General features: G+C 34.4%; 1 protein-coding gene and 1 long non-coding RNA gene across 2 annotated transcripts in view; one reads left to right on the forward strand and one right to left on the reverse strand.

The window, feature by feature from the left end:
• LOC150103037 (uncharacterized) overlaps positions 1-10020 on the forward strand; it is a 61561-nt gene extending 51541 nt beyond the window's left edge. The window contains exon 3 of the long non-coding RNA XR_016548829.1: positions 9626-10020. This is a non-coding gene — a long non-coding RNA (uncharacterized LOC150103037). The remainder of the gene's footprint in view (positions 1-9625) is intronic.
• LOC150103038 (mpv17-like protein) lies at positions 4991-14446 on the reverse strand. The gene is made up of 4 exons (XM_090398040.1): positions 14110-14446; positions 9334-9404; positions 6526-6654; positions 4991-5140 (listed from the first exon to the last, which is right to left on the reverse strand). Exons 1-4 carry the CDS (start codon positions 14444-14446, stop codon positions 5132-5134), a joined length of 546 nt encoding a protein of 181 aa, XP_090254166.1. The 3' UTR covers positions 4991-5131.
• Between the last annotated feature and the right edge of the window lie 7430 nt (positions 14447-21876).

Genomic DNA, 21876 nt, shown 5'->3' on the forward strand with positions numbered 1-21876 from the left:
GCTAAATCACCTTTAGTCGAAAGAGACGAGATAAAGATTCCTTACGCCTTGGACGGGAATAGAACCCAGGTCTTTCCGACCAAACCGCTTCTTCTGTATCGACTGAGCTACGGAAGCTCTAAAGAATCCTATTCCTTTCGAATGATTCTTGGAAAGGATTCAACATAAAGGATATGGGATAATCTTAAATGGGCGTTCAGTCCGGATGTGTTGAGGAAAACCATTTCACCCGCAAACACCAGTTATCCAGCTAATTATCTGGCAAGCTGGTCCGTGAACACACACACACACACACACACACGGATCTACAGTCATAAAATACATACTTAATCCCTCATTAGGAGAACTCAACAAGTCATAAGCATTTAAACAGCATTCAACATTTTCAACAAGCATTCAACAGCATTTAAAGTGTTCGTATCAACACTCTGTAAATAAAAAGCATTAAAAAGTCATTTTCTTTTCTTCCCACCTATGGAGATTTAGAAATTCCCTTCCCTTTGATGGAGCTTCTGTATTTCAATAAAGTATGGATATCAGAAAATAAATACTCCGCACTGATTAGTAATGTGCTGCCAGACCACAAACCAGAAGAATAACAAAATCGATTTATTTTATGTTATTTTCATATTCTGTTCTTCATGCAATAATTACCCATCGAAAAATCAGTTCAGTGTTTTCTTATACAGATCAGGTCGGGAGGTTCGCTGGATGCAGGTACGTCTTCTTTGACATAAGGTCTGCTGAATCCTTGTGATTGTGTGACAGAGAATACAGTTATATTAGTACTGTATGCCGTTTTACAGGCACACAACCGAGTATGCCTTTCCTTATCATCTGACATCGACACTAGCATATGTTTTTCAATTGTAGATGTGCCAGCTTTACTTTAAATAGGTTTATTTGTTTTTCATCTAGCCTCATTTGTCGACAGCATCGAATGCATGGTGTAAGTGCATTCCAGCCATATTTTGCATAACCTTACAAGACGTACCTTGTGTGCTTTACGTGTATCAGGAGCCACAGCAGTGACTCAAAAACTGTAGTTAGTGACCGAACTATTTTCAATACAAGAATCACAAACCACAAATTCGACTTGCACTAACTTTAGTTCTTAGTTGAATATTAGCGATCTACAACTCCTTCACATTAGAGGTATTCAACAGGATACATTTGCCTGTTTTTAGGTTTTACATTCAGCTAACAAATCAACTAAAGTATTATGAAAATAGATTAATGTCCAGAGAAGTATCAAGATTTCTCCAAGTCCTCTACAGTCGCATCGGTCCTTTGATTCCAACTAAATTTGGAAATTAGTTATTTCGTGCGTTACTTAAAGGTCCTCTAGGAAATCAGTCTAATAAAGCTGAAGTGACGGAGGAATGATAGGGACAGCTCCCTTGCTGTCATCTCTCTTAGTCGCATCTTTCAACTAATATCGACTCATTTTGGAATATCATCTTTTTTTCTCGTGTTGCTTAAGGCATATTGAGAATTTCGCTTCAGGTAGACTTGAGTGGTGGGGAGAGAAAATAAAATGTTCCAGTCATTTCTATAGATCTCATCGTTCAACTGATTTCGACCAGATATCTATCAACTACACCTACCCGCCATTGAATTGGAAACGTTTATATAATACCATGTTTAGACCTCCTTTAGCGACTACCAATACCGATCATTTCCCTGCGCATAGTTCGGTGAGACATGTGCACCTTCATTATATGCTTGGGTCAATTGCTGCACACATGAAGTTCTATTTGTCCGTACAAACCTTCTCAGACGATGATCTCGTTCCTCACTGTCTTAAAACCACAGTTACGCCTCTTAGACAAGGAATGTGAGTTATTTTTCCACTGATTAAACACCCAGGATATCTCACCTTTTGAGAAACCAATCAGCCCTGATGTTTTGAAAATCGTGGCTCCAGCCAGGCGGGCACCCACAATAAGCTCTTTATCGAACTCCAAAAGATCCTTTGTTTTTTCCCATTGTGATTGAATTATTGATTATTGACCAGCAGTATTCTTAAATAGTTGTTTATAACACGAGGTGACACGTGACCAATTATTTTGTATATACGCTGCGTAAGTGACGTTTACGTATATCTGTATATAAAAAAAAATGATCCCTCCACTAAGAAACGGCTACTTGGGCCGACAATATTGCTTCAATTATCAAGAATGGAATTTTTTGTCTGATATTGGAGAAATACCTTAATAGTAGCAGTCACAATCATCCCACTAAAAACACAGTATCATTTGCCCGATGTGAGACCACATATCCGCTTATTGATGACTTGAGTTAGCTAGAAAAAGATTCCATCTTCGGTATTCAGAAAGGGTTTCAGGATCATCTTTTAGCTTACCCACGATGAATGTGCTGTAGGATACACTGAATGTGTTGTAGGGTTGACATAAAAAATAACATTATTTTGCACGAGGTGTAAAGATACCTAATTATACAAGTAATACATGAAAAGTGCTTCTTGCCTTCGCTTGTATTACTTTCCCCTCTGCAACAACAACAACAACAAAAAAAAACCTTATGTTATTTTGATTCTAATTTTAGTGGCAGTAAGTAGATGATAATATTATTTGCATTGTAATCCAGTATATTCGATGTAATCAGAAGGCTAGAAACCAAGTCAAAATTTTTCAGATAAAGTGATTTTTGTTTAGTAATTTTAATGTAATTAAATATACTCACAATACCATATTTTGAAATAATAAAATAACTCCACTAAATTATTTTTTTATTCAGCATTGTTTTAAGAGCCAAAGATTTTAAAACTAATCTGCTATTCAAAATGTAAAATTACCGAGAAAATATTTCGACTTTTTGACGTGATATATACCTCGATATCAAACTATTATGTTTTTGAAGTTTCTGCTTAACAGAGTGATGTCATTTATCCATGCTTTTTAATAAAAACTATTAGTGCTTTTGAAATGTATACTTTTTAATCAATGTTAATTTTGAATATAAATTAATGTGTAATAAAAATCAAATTTATCGTTAGCGTTATTGTGTTCAAACTAGGTCTCATAAATTATGACATTTAAAAATGAATGTTAACCAGTGTCTACCAACAAAAAAGTTTTTTTTTTTTTTTTGGTGGTATCGCTTCATCCCCGACAGGTTTATCGTGATTTTTTTCTTTCTTAACACATAAAGATGTACAGGACTGATGATTGTGAATTGCTATCAGCTACCTTCTGCTTTATGTTAATAAGACACATTACGACCTTAAGAACGAGAACGATTCCTCCCACCCAACCCAGGCAATATTTTCAATGAAATGCGAAATAATTTCGCCTGAGTTAGTTCCGCTATCACATTTTTAACGCAATTTAGAACGCAAACAATTGCTATCGTTTCGTAAATGTAATGATTCTTAGAAGGAAATTATACCTTTAAAGTATATTACACATATTATATTTGATATCATTATGGAAGATAAATGAAAAAGTAAATTAGAAATTAGAAACAAGGCAGAAAGCAATAATATGCCATGTATATGTTTTTGTCCTACTAGCAGAACTGTAAGATGACTTGCCAAAATTATAAATATACATTTTCGGTAGAAGTGGAAATTAATTTCGTAAGCATAACCAGAATATATAACTCTCTCCTCTCCCCAGAACCAGAACAATTCATGTAAAAAGAGTAAGATAATAGAATTTCTAATACCTGTGTTATGCTTAAAATATAATTTAAGCTATTAAAGAAAACAAAAAGAGTGAAATAATAGATATTAAAAGCAACAAACATATTAGATTCTTTAAAAACAACCGAAGTTCTAATATATAAATGTTTTCAGAGCAATTTTGACATTTTATTATTTTGTATTATGTGTAATTGAGTACAAAAAATTACAGGCAAGGCAAATCGAATCATACAGGAAACAGTTGGATAAAGTAATATGAATACAATATAGATCCGGAGATTCACTATTGTTTTTACTTTTTTTTTTTTTGGATGAGACAGTCGAAACTTTAACTGGTAACTACATTACCGTGAATTGCTGCATGGAAATTTTTGGTCAAACAGTTTTTCTTTTGAAATCTAGTATTTATTTCGATGAACACTTTTGTGCTTTGAATACATGGCTCTCAGTCCATCGTGTCCTTCCTCAACCAACAGAACAAGCAGCACCGATGAACCCGATACACAATCGAACTAGAAACTGATCTGGTCTTCAGGTTGCCACACACACTCACTTCTTGAAAACCTGGTTTTGTATTCCAAAAACAGAATAAACGTCCAAAGAACACACGCAACTAACAATCATAGCATATCTACCTCAAAACTTAGTTGTTTCGACTGTAATTCCGATAATTACTACCTTCATTACACAACAGGTCAACACAACAATATCCGTTCACAATTTCTCCAAGATCAAAACGCAGGTGTATCATCAACATCTTTACAAAAAGAGCAAAATTTATTTTCTTTAGTGATCTGACTTTTGCAACAGAATTAGAAACGAAAACATTAAAAAAGATACTGATAATAGCCAAGTCTAGTAATAGTAATAATAAGCAATAACAATAACAACTTGATTATCATGAATAACATTTCCAAAGTAATCTTATAAAATATGTCGATTTTATAAATTTGAGATGTGCATTTCAATTAGAATTTCAATCAATAATGGTATAATTTCATACATTCTTGAGGTAAAGAAATAACCCGGTTTAATATCATCAATGAAAGAAAGGGGCGTTTAAATATGGCACGCTATCTTCTTTTGCATATGACATAATGAAATGCAATGATAAAAATATTCATTACATATCAAGTTGCTTTAAATAGTAATCGTTCTGTTGTTTCGCTGCTAATATACGCAAAATTTCATTTGATTTCTCGCATGGTTTCTTTCCTAAATCATTTAGCATTTCTATATTAATAGACTGAATGATACAGCAGAATAGAATTCAGTGACAACCGTATATCAAGAAGATATAATGATAGAAAATTATCACAGCAATGCACAAAGCAATATCCAGCTTTATTCACTAAATATTTTCATAGTATACATAATAAAGTTGATGATTGCTTACAATTGTAAACTCGAAACCCAAACGAATTGTCTTCGTGAGATCTCAGTATTCCTCTTAATTGGTGGATATCATATATTCTGTAAACAAAAACGTTTATTATTTATTGAAATAAAAGTTTAACAAAATAGGGGATATTATAAAATATTATAAATCCATCCTTATTTCATAGCTGAATGTATAAAAACTTCCTACTGAAAAATAGACCAGAGCTTATGAGAATATAACCCCTCCGCATTGGAGATGCCTTGAACTTATACTACTTAAAAGATACGAACTCTCCCCAAAAGCGCATATATTCGGCTTTTATTAGTGCCTCTATATTAGTTCTTAATGGTACAAAACCAAACAGCGAATATTGTAACTACACTGGTACTATTATAACTACACCGGTACTATTGATGTATTGTAACTACACTGGTACTATTGATGAATTTACCAAGACAGGTATTATGCTTAGTTTGAAGCTGATGCTGGTAGCTCATTTCACAAGAGACGGTTGCAGAGAGAATGAGTAACTAGTGAGGTAAGTCTGAAGCTGTACTTCGAATTGGCTTTGACTAGTGACAATAACTGTTCACAACTTTTAAGGAGAGGTGAAACCATAGTAAAAGCTCTAAAACGAACGATGTCCATGGAAGTACTGATTAAAAAAAAAAAAAAGTGTAGAGACTGAGCGTATGTGTTAGGATTATAGAATAAATCAATAAGAGAAACGTCGTTGATCTGAGATTTTTAAAGAGATTTAAAGTCCCAAATGATAAGGCAACCAATTCTAAGTAGATCCAGATCTTCTTTCTGCGTAAAAGAAGCTACTGCTCGAATGAGTATACATTAACGATTTTTGTTAATGTTTATGAATCACATGCTTTTCCCCACATACCGATATCTGGTTAATACATGCTCCATCAATATGCAATATGTTTGCCTTCAAGAACCATTTGCGATTAATCAGAGTATTAACAAATCTTAAGGCTGATCAATGTCCTCTTCCTGAACTAAAAGACTTCATTTGCTGCTACTGCATTACAGCGTCTTTATATAGACGTTCCTCACCATTCACATCTAACTTCTCTTTATGAATAACCTGCTTGGGAAGGTGTGTGTGTGGGGGGGGGGGGTTCAGCTTCTCCTACAGATCGCATTATCGATAAAGTTGCAACTTTGAACATATACTGAATGATAATTAAATTTCGATACTCAATGTGAGGACACTACATTTGTCCTTTGAAAGCTCGCGGGTTCGAATCCCGTTTACGATACAAGAAACCTTTATTTTATAATATTTCATTTTTAACTTTTACAGGGATCGTGTTCTCTTTTCGACAGCAGCTTGTAATTGGTGTTTATATTTCAGTGACTTTCGAAGAGATTCCCAATAGAATTCATTATTCACTCAGCATAATTCAAATTAAGATGTTTTAAATTAAGAACAATGACTCACTTCTGTGAATTTGTTACTCACCATTCTCTTTGCGATACACAGCACATTAACCCAGATCATGGATGCAGTCGCTACAAATACCACTCGCATGTGTGTCGGAAGAAGAAAAAAATTGATCATCTGTGCAGGCATCCAAAAACAGGCATTCATCTGAAAAACATCAAATTAATCGTTAAACGTCCAATAACAGGCCTCTGCTAATAAAAATTTAATAAACCTCTCTTAATAAACAAATATGCTTTTACAGAGATCTTGCAGCCCTCAAAGATTTGGGTGTTCACTGCACCTATTATATTACACCTTATAATATAAACCCAAATCTGGTTTATATTATAAGGTGTAATATAAACCAGAAATTAATCAACAAATACTGTATTAAAAATTGAATATATTCACATGTATACTGTCTTTGTTTCATATCACAGTATAAATAACACGTAGTATCAGAAATTGGAGTTAAATATTGCATTCATGCACGATGAAATAAAAGAAAATAAATGTATGATATTTGTCTGTTAATTCATGATTTACAAATTCTTGGCGGTACAGAACAGAACTTTGCTTTGCTAGAAAATGCTTCTTTCAGACCAGTATACAGCTTAGCCTAGCATAAGTATGTATCCACCATTACACGATATAGTCATTGAAATCTGATTCAACACAATACATCAAAATAAATTAATGTTTTTCCCATTCACTTATATGAGTTGTTAGTCACATAAAATCCATTTATCAGTGGCGATAATACCGTAAAACCCACGAACTGCCAAATATCCCTGGCCTTTGGTTATCATTATTTTAATAGGATACGATGATTAGCTTTATGCTTATAAATATATTTTTATATGTCAGTTGCGCGAGTTCTCCTAACAGGTTTGCTTAATTACAGGATGAAATCTCGAAGTTGTGGGAGGGAGAACTCTACCATCTGCGTATAAGAACACTGACTCACTTCTGTTGAAAGCAGTACTTATGAAGAGCGTCTGAGATTTCGATAGTCATATTAGCAATCTTGGAACTTGTAGTATAAAGACCACATGGCGAAAAATAATAAAAAAGAAAATATTCATTCTTATCGGCTCAACTAGTTTCGTGTGCCGTCATGTTAATTTCTTGGATATATATATATTTTTTTTTTTACAAAAAAAAAAAAAAGTTAAAACCACAGAATTGTATCGAAGGTTACAAGGATAGACTATAACGGACGAAAAATAAAAAAGTAAACAGGGAAAGCTTGCTAGAGGAAGCAGTAGCTGTTATTGTAATTAAGGTGTTGCTAATTACAGTAAAAGATATCATCCTGCACAAAGTCTGGTCATTATTCAACAAAAATCCTCGTATAGAGTATTGTGGTATAATACACATTTCGCAGTGGAACATGAAATACTAGCTAGTACTTATGCTATAGTATAATCATATTCGACTGATGACGGAATATAATCAAATTAAGGCGAAAGTTGTTTTCGCCACCGCAGCAACAAATGTAGAAACTTAAATCGGAGCAAGAACGACCATTACTCTCCACTAAAATCACTTTATATATAGTGATTATAGTTACCAATCCCCTATAATTTCCAAATCTTCCCAATCTTAAAAAAAAAAAAAGACACTCTAAACTTCTTGATATTGTCCCCTTCCAATTGCTTTGACAGAGCTTACCTTGCATCTTCTACAATACGTTCGTGCTGTTCCATTCATTATTCCTTCACTTTCTTAGCCTTTTTAAAACATAAGTGGTAGCTGGTCGACATTTCATACGCTTCAGCTCCAAAGCGGAGAACCATCTCTTTCTTTGCCTCTTCTTTTGGTCAGCTTTCCTTACTATCCGAAGACAATATAATCTTCACTAGCGTGTCAGATTCCTGAAAATATTTATTATCTAGTGTTAAATATGAATGGTTTAAAGAAGAAATTATTGGAAAGGGCTCTATACCATGGGGATTCGAACCCATGGTATAGAGCCAGCAAACCCTGGCACATGAAAAAGTTTAAAATTTATACAGACTTTTAATGCTGTTTGTTGATATAAGCTGGCAAAGCATATATAAACAAATTATGAGTAAAAAGTGAGCCTTCGTATCTCAGTCGGTATAGACGAAGCCCTTTGGTCGGAAAGACCTGGGTTCGATTCCCGTTACGTGAGAAACCTGTATCTGATTTCAACGAAAGGCGAGTTAGCCGGTCTCATACGGTGGTGAGAAAACCCAGAAACTCGGGTTTTTTCGTTCACCAGAACAGGCAAACTGGCCCCACGCATCTGTAGACATAGGACACTCCCTGAGACATAGAGCCAACCACCTTATCTTCGAGTTACGGTTGCGAAGTCCAAGAATAGTTGGAAGATGTGGGCGCTTAAGTGTCTGTTAGAACCACTGACGAATGAATGTGTAAAAAGCATGGTCTGAAATGACACCATGCTTTTTTTAGGATATCTGGATCCCAGTTTTCAGACATGAAAATACGAGAGTGTGCTAAAAATGTGTAATAATTATCATGAAGAAAGAGATAGAATCATGTAATTTACGCATTATTCTACATTAGAAAAAAAAAAATACAATTTGATGAAAAATGAAGGTTAAAGGGATTTAAGATATGTTCTTTCTTGTGGTAATATCAGTTGCTTTAATATCGTTATTGTTCTAGGTGTTTATCAGAGCTGTTCAGCCTCCCCTCGTATAATCCTGTGTTCGAACTTAACGAAGGATAACAATTGCTAAGAAAACAAAGCTACCATTGAACATTTATATTTAATTATGAAATAATAATAATAATAATAATAATAATAATAATAATAATAATAAAAGCACATTACTTTGTGCTGTGGCTTACCTTGAAAGTGGGCCAGAATTTCTGCCTGTATTCCTCAAAAATGTCTTCCTTACCCTCCATTATACTCATACCTATAATTGGATATAAGACAAAAACAAATTATTATTTTTTATTGGAAAATGATTTGAAATTATAGTAATTCTTCGCTGATTTGATGGAATTTAATAAAGTGTGATATTTAGGATCATTATTAAATTTATTATGTTAATTCTACCATTTTAAGAGCAAATGCAAAAGAAAATTATGTCCATATTAACATTTGTCAGCCAAAATATTATGATCACCTATCTAGGCAAGCTGGATCTTCTTTGGCTAAGATAACCGTTCGTATTCATCTTGGCATTAACTGCAATAGGCATGGAAGGTTTCCTAAGGTATTCTGGACCAACTAGACAGAATAACATCCCGGAGGTCAGCAGCCAAACTAGGCACCACTGATCGCCAGTGAAACGTAGCAGCTTTGGCTGATCAGTGAATGCTATGTTCCATCTGATTCTTAAAGTATTCAAATTCAAGTTCTGATTATAATTATTTAAATTTGCCATTTTTGTTTATCTCAATGGCAAAAGGAATTGCCGTCGTTCCAATACAAAAGCAAATAACTTTGATTGGGATGCGTCATTATTGTTATCAAATGATGCCATGGTGTAATATGTAATGTACTTTTAGATGTGATTTGTTACTAGTAATAACTTTCTCAGTAATTTGTAAATATATTAGCTAATTCCTTCTTAACGTTGTTTAATTATCTGTATGTCTATGAATTTGTAAATAAAATATTATAAATTGAAAATCAAATAAATAATAATAAATTATTATTAGGAGATAAGTTTTATCCATGGTGGTCCACAGATTAATACAAGAATATCTATTTTGCAGATGATTAAATTGAGCAAAGTCCTCAAATTAAGCCATGCAGTTCACTTTCATGCACTTTATATTCGCACTAAGAATCCACAACTATTTTAAATGCAGTACTCATGGTAGATGCAGAAAGTAGCAATAGATATGGGAAAAAAAATAAATAAAAATAATAATAAATAAAAATAAAAAATCCTTAAGTCATGAATACCAAAGCCATGACATAAAAGGAAAGATTCACTTGTTCATTTATTATGCTCATATTGTTACATTATAAAAAATTATATTTAATGAAGCTGAAAGACTGTGCTAATAACACAGGATTCTGCACTAAGCTATAATCCAACTTTTCTTATACGCAAAACCAAACATAAATATTAATAACCGAAAAGCCTCTGATACAAAACGATAATTACATTCCTATTTAGATTCAGTAAAATCTTCCGCGTGATAGTTATTAGACGTATCATAACGTATATGTCACACAACTTCCAAAATACACCATTTGAAAAGAAGGAATAGACGACATAATAATAATATGAAAAGCATATACTGTGTTTTGTTTGTTATTCAAAATCCCCACTTTCGTTTTGAGATAATCAAATAATTTCTTAACAGCAATCCGAAATTGAAATTGTAAATACCTGCGCTCCTCGCCAGTCTAGAGCATGTAGAGATATACGATACCTTAAATCGAGGTACATTAAAGAGAACCAGAATAATTGTGATACTACTGCATGAAGAGGTAAATAACTGAAGAGTGTACCAAAAATAAAATAATCGCTACGAGCGAACGATCAATTAAACTTTGTCTGCCGCACGATGTGTAATTCGACCTTTATACGGAATTTAGTAGAATAACAAGAGAATGATTTAGAGGTTCTAGGTTCAAAGAAATGAAATACGATTCCATTTCATCGAACGAGGCATGCTTAAATTTACTCGGGATTTTGTGCATAAGAAAGCAGTTTTAGTAGATATAACAAAGAAACAAAAGAAAAGTTATACATAATTGCTGCACCCATCATTTCTTCTCTGTATATTAAATGAATCATGTACCCAGGGCCGACGCTACCATTTAGGCAAACTAGGCAACCATCTAGGGCGCAAGCCATGAAGGGGCGCAAAACTTCAAGCTATGCTTTATTCATACTTTACTAAAATATCAAAGTTAAAAAGTGATATATGATTTAGGTATCGATTCTTTTTCCTTATCCCTCACACAGTCATCACACATCACAATATTTTACTATTTAAAGAACTCTTGGTTCTTTTTTGTTCCTCACGTCCGTTCCTTTAAAATTCAGTTAAGATAAATATTTTAAAACGTTAACATTTTAAAATATTAAATTTCGGTATTTTATATATTTTTTTTTTTTTTTGTAAATGAATTATAACAGAGAATTTTCAAATTAATTAAAAAGGAAAATAAAAAAAAGCCCTATTAATTTAACCTGAAAGACAATTTTATTTTGTTTAATGTCAATTAGAAACATTTAAGTTTATGAAATATGGGGCGCACTTGTAAACTTTGCCTAGGGCGCAAAATTACCTGGCACCGACAGTGCATGTACCATTAATCAATATGTCAATAGTTATAACCCATTTTGTTAAATTTTGACAGTTTTTAAGTTTGTAATAATTTGCCCATACGTCCGGATGGACAAATTATTACTAGAATGTAATCGCCATGTATTTTATCCACATTTAGTACTCTGAATCCCCACAATAATTCGTGAAGCTATTGTAGTTTTTATTTTATTCATTTTTTTTAATCCGATAATTTGCATGGACAAAACAAAGGGAATAAAACGTACCAAAAGTATATACTGCAGTAACTGCATTTCGACAGAATGGATTATAATATTTAGGATTTATGATGTACACTAAAAGTAATGTCCATATGTTTACATTTTGGTTTTGACTTACTTAGCAGATTTTTATTGGAAAAGTAATTAGAAATAATATGAACTTTCTGGATATAATATAATGAAATGTATTCCGGATCTATATTAACAGCGTCGGATCGTTTTAATTTGGTTTCGATTGGACCATTTGCAGTTGCAAAATTTCAACCTATTCTATGCACATAATCATATATTTCTATCTCAACACTTAAACAATATTGTGCAAGACAGTGCAAAAATAAGTTTTGGTTGTTTAACTGGTTCAAGACTGTTTATAAAAGACTTTATTTTCATCTTCATTATATTTTTATTACGAAAAACAATTCGAAATTGTAGCAGTGATTTTTTCCCTCTGTGATATAACAAGACGGTTTTCATATGCAGAAATTTATTCGAAATATTGAAAATATAATTTGGAATTACTGGAACCATTTGAAATCATGATAATTACAATATATTTTAAACCAGTCCTAGGTATGATCGATGAAAATTGTTCCCCCCCCCCCTTTTTTTTACTGGCAGGTTAAGTAAAATCTGTACTGCCAAAGTCTAGCTATAATAAGAATCTCCTGCCTCATTGATAGATAAGGCGAAACAGAAAGTTGAGATAGTGAATGATAAGGAGCAAGCTATAACTCCTTGAAAGTCTGATCCGTGTTTATCGTTTTTAGAGTCCTCAACTGTTGGAGACGACATTCAAAAAGAAACCATCTAGAGCTTGAAATAGAATAAATCACTGGACCGTTAACTGAATAAATCATTCTGTAATAATTTCATCGAATAATTTATTTATTTATTTTGAATATTCAGATCATAGCTGAATGTGAGAAAGTGATTAAAGAGAAAGAAGGAATAAAGATTCCTTCCATAAATGCTCTTCCATGAAGATTGTATTTTTGTAATTATTTTAAGCGATTTAAATGCAATGCAGAAAAAAGAGACCTATAAAATGCCTGCAGAAAAATATATCTTGATGTCTTTTTTCCCTGCAGACCTAGTGTTAGAGCAATTACCACGAAGTAATAAGAAATTGTTTACAAATATTTATACATATTTAAAACTACCTATAACCAAGAGAAACCGAGCGAATGATTGACGATAAAAAATATATTCATCCTAATATTTATTACACATGATTATTCGATAATTTTATTACCTCACTTCTATTACCATGCTTCCTTGCAAACACCGAACGATCGAAACAAGGAGTATATTTCGAAATCCAATTAAAATAGGACAACAAAATGAAATATATTGACAAAGAGAATTTAAAGGAGCGAACAGAATAAAAGGATTGTAATGGTCGCTTATATTCAGATATCTAGATTTCCAGGATAGGAGAATGATAGTTCATTGTCTTGCTCTGTATGTGTGTATTTTCTGTACAGAACCACGTGACCTTGACAATGTGTTCACTGTTATGAGTATAGAATGCTTTATAACTGTTGTTGAAAACGTGGCTTAGGAAAGGTTAATTTCCCTCCCAAGTGGACCACATGATAATTCCACGCAACTTTATTATATACATATAACATCTACCAGTACAGTAACGAGAGTATGAAGCGCCTGTGGCAAGTTTCTAACTTGCACCCACCCTAACCCAAAAATGACAAAAAGTTTGAAAAATTTAAATGTAACAAGTTAAATTTTACTAAATGCAATATGTTAAATACTTACTATTAACCCCATCAAAATAAGTTGCAGTGTGTTGCAGAATTTGTGTCTAAAGCGGCGTATTACCGAAATTTAAACATACAATATAAAATAGTGGACTTTTATATTTATTTATTTATTTTTATTTTTTACGTTTTGCGCCCCAAACCTAGTTGCTCCCGTGGCAGACGCCTCTTTCGCCACGCCCTCGTTACGGCACTGACATCTACATTCTCTTAATATACTTTAAAACTTACATTTTAAATTATTTTAGTAAATATTTAGTAAATATTCAAAATGAAATTAAAAGACTCAAAATAGAATTAAGTTCATCTTGAATTATATATTCACTTACCGATGTAAAAGGTAGTCAATAGAGCTGGCGAACTAACACATTGATCAATAATCACTTTTTTCACCACTACAAGGGGAACTAAAGTAGGAAACATTCGATCCAAAATGCGATACCAATGAAATAATAGTGGGGCAAAACACGAACTTCCCATAATTGCAAAACGTCCAACCGATGACCAGTCATAAGCTTTGTGGGATTTTTCGAATTTTCTGATAATAGTTTGTTGGCTGAATTCTGATCCCGCATACATCGTTCCAAACCATACCATATTTGATAAGAGTGGTCTCGCGTGGAAAACAGATTTAACTTTACCTAATATGCTTAATACCGAATTCATTTTTATTCGAATTACTGCTTATTTTAACGTTTACAAACATGAATAATAGCAAAACTTACGATAGCTGTTGCTCTACTTATAAACTATAATATGGTTATTTCACTGAGGGTAAACTCGGCTGGCTGTGACGTAACCGCTGTCAATTAGATTCGCTTTGCTTCAATGACCTCCTTCCTTTTTTTTTTTTTCTTTTTTTTTTTTTTTTCAATACTTTAGTTATTAAGAATGCACAGGACATAGCCTTTAAAATGAAATATACCCATATCGCATCATGTTCTTACTATTCTATTGTACATAGAATGATTATTTTTGCATTTACAAAAAAGATAATTCTTTAAGCTACTAAACTTTGATTTTCAACTTTTGCTGAACTGGTCAAATTATATTTAATTCTAACATAGAAATAGACTTGCTTATTAGTCATAATCCCCATAGCGTCATCGTAAACACGGTATGCTGGTCGATTGGTAAGACTTATCAGTCGAAGGGCAAATGTATCGCACACACAATACAACACAAATATTTTTAGGCATAATACATTGATACAAAGATTTAGTTGCTTGTGATACTTCCAATCAAGTCAAGCGAACTGTCTGTTGAAACTGAAATAACATTTGGATTTTGCTTAAATAACATGGATACGAGCATAAATATGATATATACCAGCAAAGGTTGGTCGATTGGTAGATCGACTACTAATGGCTACTAATGACTCGCAAAAAGTTAAGTAAGTTTGAGCGCGGTTAGTAGTTGGAAGGGATCAATCGTTCGATGCTGTTGGCACACTCTCCCTCGATGAGTCTTTGGACTCCGTGGAGGTGTCACATAATAATATTTCAACCGTATGGGCAGAAATATATTTTTCTTCCACTTTCTTTCATAATGTGATCCATATAAATGATGAATAAAGTGGAGGTAGATACACCTTATTTTACATTAAATCACCTTCCTATACTTCTGTCAGTTTTCACTGCTGACTTACAACTTAAATATAAACTGTGTATTGATCTATACACCCTCTGTTCAAAAAGAAACCGAAATTTTCGAAAATAGAACAAACTAGTGGCGCCACCTGTTGTATCTTTTTGTTGTCGAAAGCGGCAAACTTCATTAGTGTTCTATCAACTTTATGACATTTGTTTCATTAGAAGCCGAAGTTATCGTGCCAAGAGTGACAGTGTGTTTTGACGAACGGTCGGAAAATAAGTTTCAAACAGAGAGCTGAGATTGACTTTTGTGTTCAACTTAATAAAAGTTTTACTGAAATGCATCAAATGCTTCAAAAAGAATACGGTGATGAATGCTAATCCCGTACTCAAGTTTACGAGTGGTTTAAGCGATTTCAAAGGGCCCGGACGGCCCTGCTCACGATCCGTCCAAAGCCGGGTCGTCCAAAAACTGGACTGAGCGAAGTTAACATCCAAAAAGTGCGTGATTTCATCAAAGAAAACTCGAAATCGTCCGTGAGATTAATTGAAGATGAATTGGGGATTCCAAAATCAACCGTGCACAACATTTTGACCGAGAGTTTGGGCCTTCGTAAATTGAATTCGCGATTTGTTCCCCACAAGTTGACCGACGACCAAAAAATGTATCGATTTGAACACTGCAAGGACATCATTAAAACCGCTCGTAAGGACTCAAACTTCCTTGAAACGATCGTTACTGATGATGAAACGTGGTGTTTTGAGCATGAGCCCGAAACAAAGCGCCAAAGTGCTGAATGGAGACCACAAGAATAAGGGCATCCGAAAAAAAAGTCGCTTGGAGAAGTCAAAAGTAAAGACAATGCTATGCTGATTTGTTTCTACGATTCCAAGGGCATTATCCACGAAGAATTCGTTCCGCCTAGCCAAACGGTCAATGGTGAATTTTATTACGATGTTTTGAAGCGATTGATAGCGAGAATTCGTCGTGTACGGCATGAATATTGTGATGCAGGCAGCTGGTTATTTTTGCACGATAATGCACCATCTCATCGTTCGAACATTGTGAGACAGCTTTTGAGAAAAAACCAAGTTTGTGTGTTGGATCACTCGCCGTGTTCACCTGATTTAGCACTCTGTGACTTCTTTCTCTTCCCTGACTTCATTTGCCGATGAAAGGAAACGATACGAAACCATTAGAAACGTTCAAGTGGCAGTAACCACGACCCTCAACAGTATCCTAAAAACCGATATAAAAAACTCATTTAACGAATTAATTGACCGTGCCAAACGATGTATCGAACGAAGCTGAGGGAGAGTATATTGATTGAAATAAATGATTTGAATAATTATAATTGGCCTGTGTTTTATTTTCTATCAAAATTTCGGTTTCTTTTTGGACAGAGGGTGTATAATGTTACATTTGTATACCCCATATAATTATACCCAGTGCACTGTTCTGAACAGTTTTTCTCATGGCACCTTTTTGAATGCTTTTTCCAGATTTAAAAAAAAAAAAAAAAACTTTTGTACGGATCCTTGTGGTATCCCTATATTTCTCAACTTTTTTTGTCGTAAAGTGAAAATCTGATCCTCTTAAATCGTATTTGTCTTGAACTCAGCTTGTTCTTTTCCCAGTTTCACTTTCCCAATTTTACTTAGCTTCTTCTGAAGTATGCTTGTTTAAATTTTAGCTGAAACAGTCATTAGGGAAGTTCCTCTGTAATTTTCACGTTCAGTTTTATTCCTTTTTTTCATAGACGGGTACTATGAGAACGCTATTTCTTGTTGATCGATCTGAAAGGAGTGATTAGTTCGAACTTCTTTATTTTTTTCAACGCTCGAAGTCGAAAAAATTATACTTTTTTTCTTTTTTTGGAAGAAATAGTTATAGGTTTTCATCAGTATGTCTTTTTTCCAAGTGATGGAAATATCATAAACACGATAAGTCTATGAAGTTTGAAAGAGAACCAAACGAAATTTCATCTTTCGAATTCCTTAGCGTATTTGGAAGAACGATGGAACATTTCGCTATTAGACTGGAAAAGACCTGGGGTTCGATTCTAATCCTGACGAGAGGAACCTTTGTGCTTTTTCGATTGAAGGTGAGTTAGCCGATCTCATATGGCGGTAGCAGGGTTTTTTCTCCGAAAACTAGGATTTTTCATCTCCCGTACAGGCAAATCGGCCTTCAGAACACATGCAATTTACAGACAAAAAATACTGTTACCGTAGGCCCCCCAGAGGCGAGACCTTTCAACACTTCTGCGCATGGCAGAAGAAGGAAAATCCATTCCGATAATAGGGTAATCAATCCGTCTTGTGGGATGAGTTTGTTTATTATTACAGGGTCGGAAAATTATAAAATTACAGGTCAGTGAGTGTGATGAGTCGTCCACTGCGGGTAGCCCCAGTTGACTCCCTGCGCTTACATCTCAGTACGATATTATTGATTATTGATCTGTGATCGCCCAGTTTGTCAACGATTTGGCAAACAGATAGGCCTGCAACGTGGCATACTATAACGCCTCTTTTAAACTCCTTCAGTTTCCTTCTCGCAGCCATTTCACCCTGACACAGTTGCACTGACTTGGGAGAATTATATTCCTCCAATTTATACAGGCTATACACACGCGACTCGTTATGGGGAACGATGCACCTTGGTCCATGGGGGTGTTCCTTGACTTTTTCCAAGCAGTGTATATTGTGTGTGTGTGTGTGTGTGTGTGTGTGTGTGTGTGTGTGTGTGTGTGTGTGTGTGTGTGTGTGTGTGTGTGTGTGTGTGTGTTCTGTTTGCAAGTTTATCTAAAAATCCTATAGAGGGCTAACCCTGCTGCATCTGTAGAAGATCAGCTAATTAACTTTCAGCACCTTCAATTGAATTAAGAGATTATTTGCATCCTAGATGAGATTTGAACAGAAGCATTTCTACTTCAAAGCATCATCGGTAACGATTGGACTTCTGAAGCTCCTAACTTCTGAAATCGACTAACTCGGGAACCCGTCGAAAAAAGGCTTAGAAAAATTTCCTCTTGTCGCTGACTAGATTCGAAAGCAAGTCTTCCTTCGTGCGGTCAAGCGCTGTGGTGTGCAAAAGCCACATCCACTGAGCTACACAGGCTCTTCTTAAGGGTAATTGTGTTGAAAAATAAAAATAATTTTGAAATTCTAAATTCATTTTTTTCATTGTTAAGCCGAGAACTTTTCAGATCCCCTTCGTATATCTGATATTTTGTTGAAAAAAATGTAGCGTTTTCTCCTCATGGATAAGGTTAACGAATATTTCTACAACAAATAGGTTGGTCAAGTGTAGTGTGATCTCCTTCATGTGAATTACTTATATTTTTGTCTGAATCAGTAGGAGCAGTTTTCAAGTTCCTCTGTCTTCCTATTTAAATCATTATAAGAATAATGTATCCGATACCATCAAACCTAATTTCACCTGCTTTTCTTCCTCAAGTATAATTATTGCTTTTTTTCAGGTATTGTCAGGCTTTTTTCCAATATTTGAAGCAATTGGGGTTTGTGATATTTGAGGAACTATAACCTTTTTGAAGTGCGGCATGTTATCTACCAAGATCCTGTTGGTAGATAAGTTCTTTGTCTTTCTGGATCCGTGAGACCACTCTTCTCCGATATTTTTACGTATTGGTCGATTTTCATCATAATTCACAGGCAGAAGTGATCCTGGACCATCATATGTAAAATAACCCCAGAAAATCTTTTTAGCTGGGTGTTTAGGAGCTTGTTGAAGGTGGGTGGGAGGAGTCTTCGCAGCCCCTAATTTGTGAACATAAGGTACTCGCTTTCCTTAGAAAAAAGAAATGGTTCTCATATGAGAAAGTGACCTTCTTCCACATCTCAACAGTCCAATCTTTGTACAATTTGACCCTGGAGCTTCGTTTTGTGCATAGCCTTCATCAATAGTTGTTTCTTTTTTAGTATGTGGGTAGTCCCTGTTTTCAACAATCTTTGACGGACTGTCATGTCAGAAACATTAATCCCACTAGATGCCAAGTCTCTATTTAATCTACAACAGACAATTTCGATTCATTTTGTTTTCCTAACTAGTAAAAGATTTTGAGTAATTATATAACCAGGAGAAAAGGAGCCTCCTTAAAACTTTAAAATCGCATTAAGAGTACTGAAACCAATACCACACTTATTGGTAATTCGTCTTTGAGTGATGGATTTGTGCAAAGAAATAGTACACATTTTCGAACTCTTTCTTAAAGATATATCCACTTTATAGCTATACAAAATGAATAAAGCACTACTAATGCCAATTTGTTTACACTTAAAAAACGCGCATGACTATTAATTAACATCGAAAAGGCAGTTAAAACGCACAGTACTCAATCAAAATAGTGAACTAAAACCAAAACTGAAAATAGTTATTGTGAACTGAAATAAAAGCAAAAACCAAACCCAAAAACCCAAAATTCGTCTTGTTCGGATTAATTTTTTCGCTACGGTAAGTGATTTCTTTCGAAATACCATAGGCAAATGAAATAAATACTTTAATCTCAGATATATATCCTATTTTCTCCTCGTTTACTGATGTTTTATTCATCAAAGTGAGTAGGTGTCTGTAAAATGCCTTTTCAGACACCATATGTACTGAAAAAAATAAAAATCTGCTAATGCCTTTTCATCTGTAGTCCTAAATTCTGAAAAGCCGGTTGGAAGATGTTTCCTACTTTCATTGTTACCGAAAGATAATAATAATAATAATTATTATTATTTCGTGACAAATCCAAGGAGTCCAAAGACTCCTCGAGGGAGAGCATCTACTCTACAAATCTCCGTCTACACCACTTTATTCGCCAACTATACCAACCGCTACTATCATCATCATCATCATCATTTACACCTACGCCATCTACTGCCTACTCCCACCACTACTATTATTTTTAGTCTGTAAATTGTGTGTGTTCTGAAGGCTGATTTGTCTGTATGCGGGAATAAAAACCCGAGAGTTTCTGGGAGAAAAAATGCTGCTACTTACTTATGAGATCGGCTAACTCATCTTCAACAATTGAAAAAACATATAAATATTCCTTCTGTCACGACGAGAATCAACGTTAGTCCTTTTCCAATCGAATGGCGAAATGCCATCATTCTTCTAATTGCGCTATGGAGGCGGTTGTAATGTCTAGCCAGTGCAGTGTGCACAGACAAAAACGAAATAAGGATATGCCAGGGCAATGTCATTTCATGTTCATAATCTCAACAGTATTATTATGCAAAGATAATCGATCTTATAAATTATATAGCCGATTCATCTTTCTTTCCAAGTTAAATAACCAGTTTCCAGGGGGAAAAAACATTACATAACTGCATGTAAAATAAAGTAACACACAATTGAAAAAAATATTAATTAAAATAAAATAAGAAAAAATATACTTTAAAAATGGCCTTATAGGTTCGATTCTGGTCTGTGACAAGAATCGAACCTATAAGGCATTTCGTTTGTTATTGCGAGTATTCCCAAGAAGCTATACAGACATCATATATACTGAAAAAATAAAATATCTGCTAATTCCTTTTCATTCCCAAAGGGAGAATATTGGATTCCTTTTAGCAGATTCCGAAATCGATAGACAGGAAGTTCTCTGCCTTATTCGACAGCACTTGTGAGTTCTTGCTCAGTGAATATCGTCATAAAATCTCTTTTAGGGTCACTATTCGCCAATTCGAAAACTTACTTTTCTGGAGAGGAACTTTACAATGTGATCAATGAACTTTCACAGGTGCTTTTGTTTGGTCACAGTTTTCATTATCAAACACGACACATAATTTTATGGAATTATTATTACTTCTGTACTATTACGAATATTTTGCTCGCCAAAATAATACTTTGAATAGCGTACAAATCATTTTTTTTAATTTAGGAGCTTTCCCCCGCCTTTCACAACCTGAATTATTATTACTATTATTATTATTATTATTATTATTACATGACGTCTGCAGGGAGTCCAAGGACCCATCGAGTGAGGGAACCTACTCTATAGCTTTCTGTATCCACTACTCAATCCACCAACTAACACTAACTACAACAACGCAATCTACCGTCCATCACCACCACCATTAATATTTTCACTGACAATCACAAACATCCATACCCACCGAGGAATTAGAAACCCGCATCCTTTTGGCTGGAGAGCGAATACGCTAACCACTCGGCCAATGAGGCCTGCCAAGACTCATCGAGGGAGAGCACCTATTAGTCGTTGTTGGAGATCTAAACAACAGAGTAGAAAATGATTCCCACCAGACATATAGGAACGTTTCGGAAGAATTTAGAGACAATGGTGAAGCTAATAAAAATGATAAGTGTTGTCTGGATTTCTGCTCAGAACATGGACTGGTCATTACTAAATTATATTTCAATGTAAAGATGTGCATCACTTCATGTGTAGAAATAAGAAAAGTCTTATCGATTACACCACTATTGAGAGTGATATCTTCAATGCTGGTTCAAGATACAAGAGTTTAAGGAGG

Source organism: Typopeltis vanoorti, chromosome 9, assembly GCF_054136105.1.
Source record: "Typopeltis vanoorti isolate ZY-2024b chromosome 9, IOZ_Tvanoo_1.0, whole genome shotgun sequence".
NCBI lineage: Eukaryota > Metazoa > Arthropoda > Arachnida > Uropygi > Thelyphonidae > Typopeltis > Typopeltis vanoorti.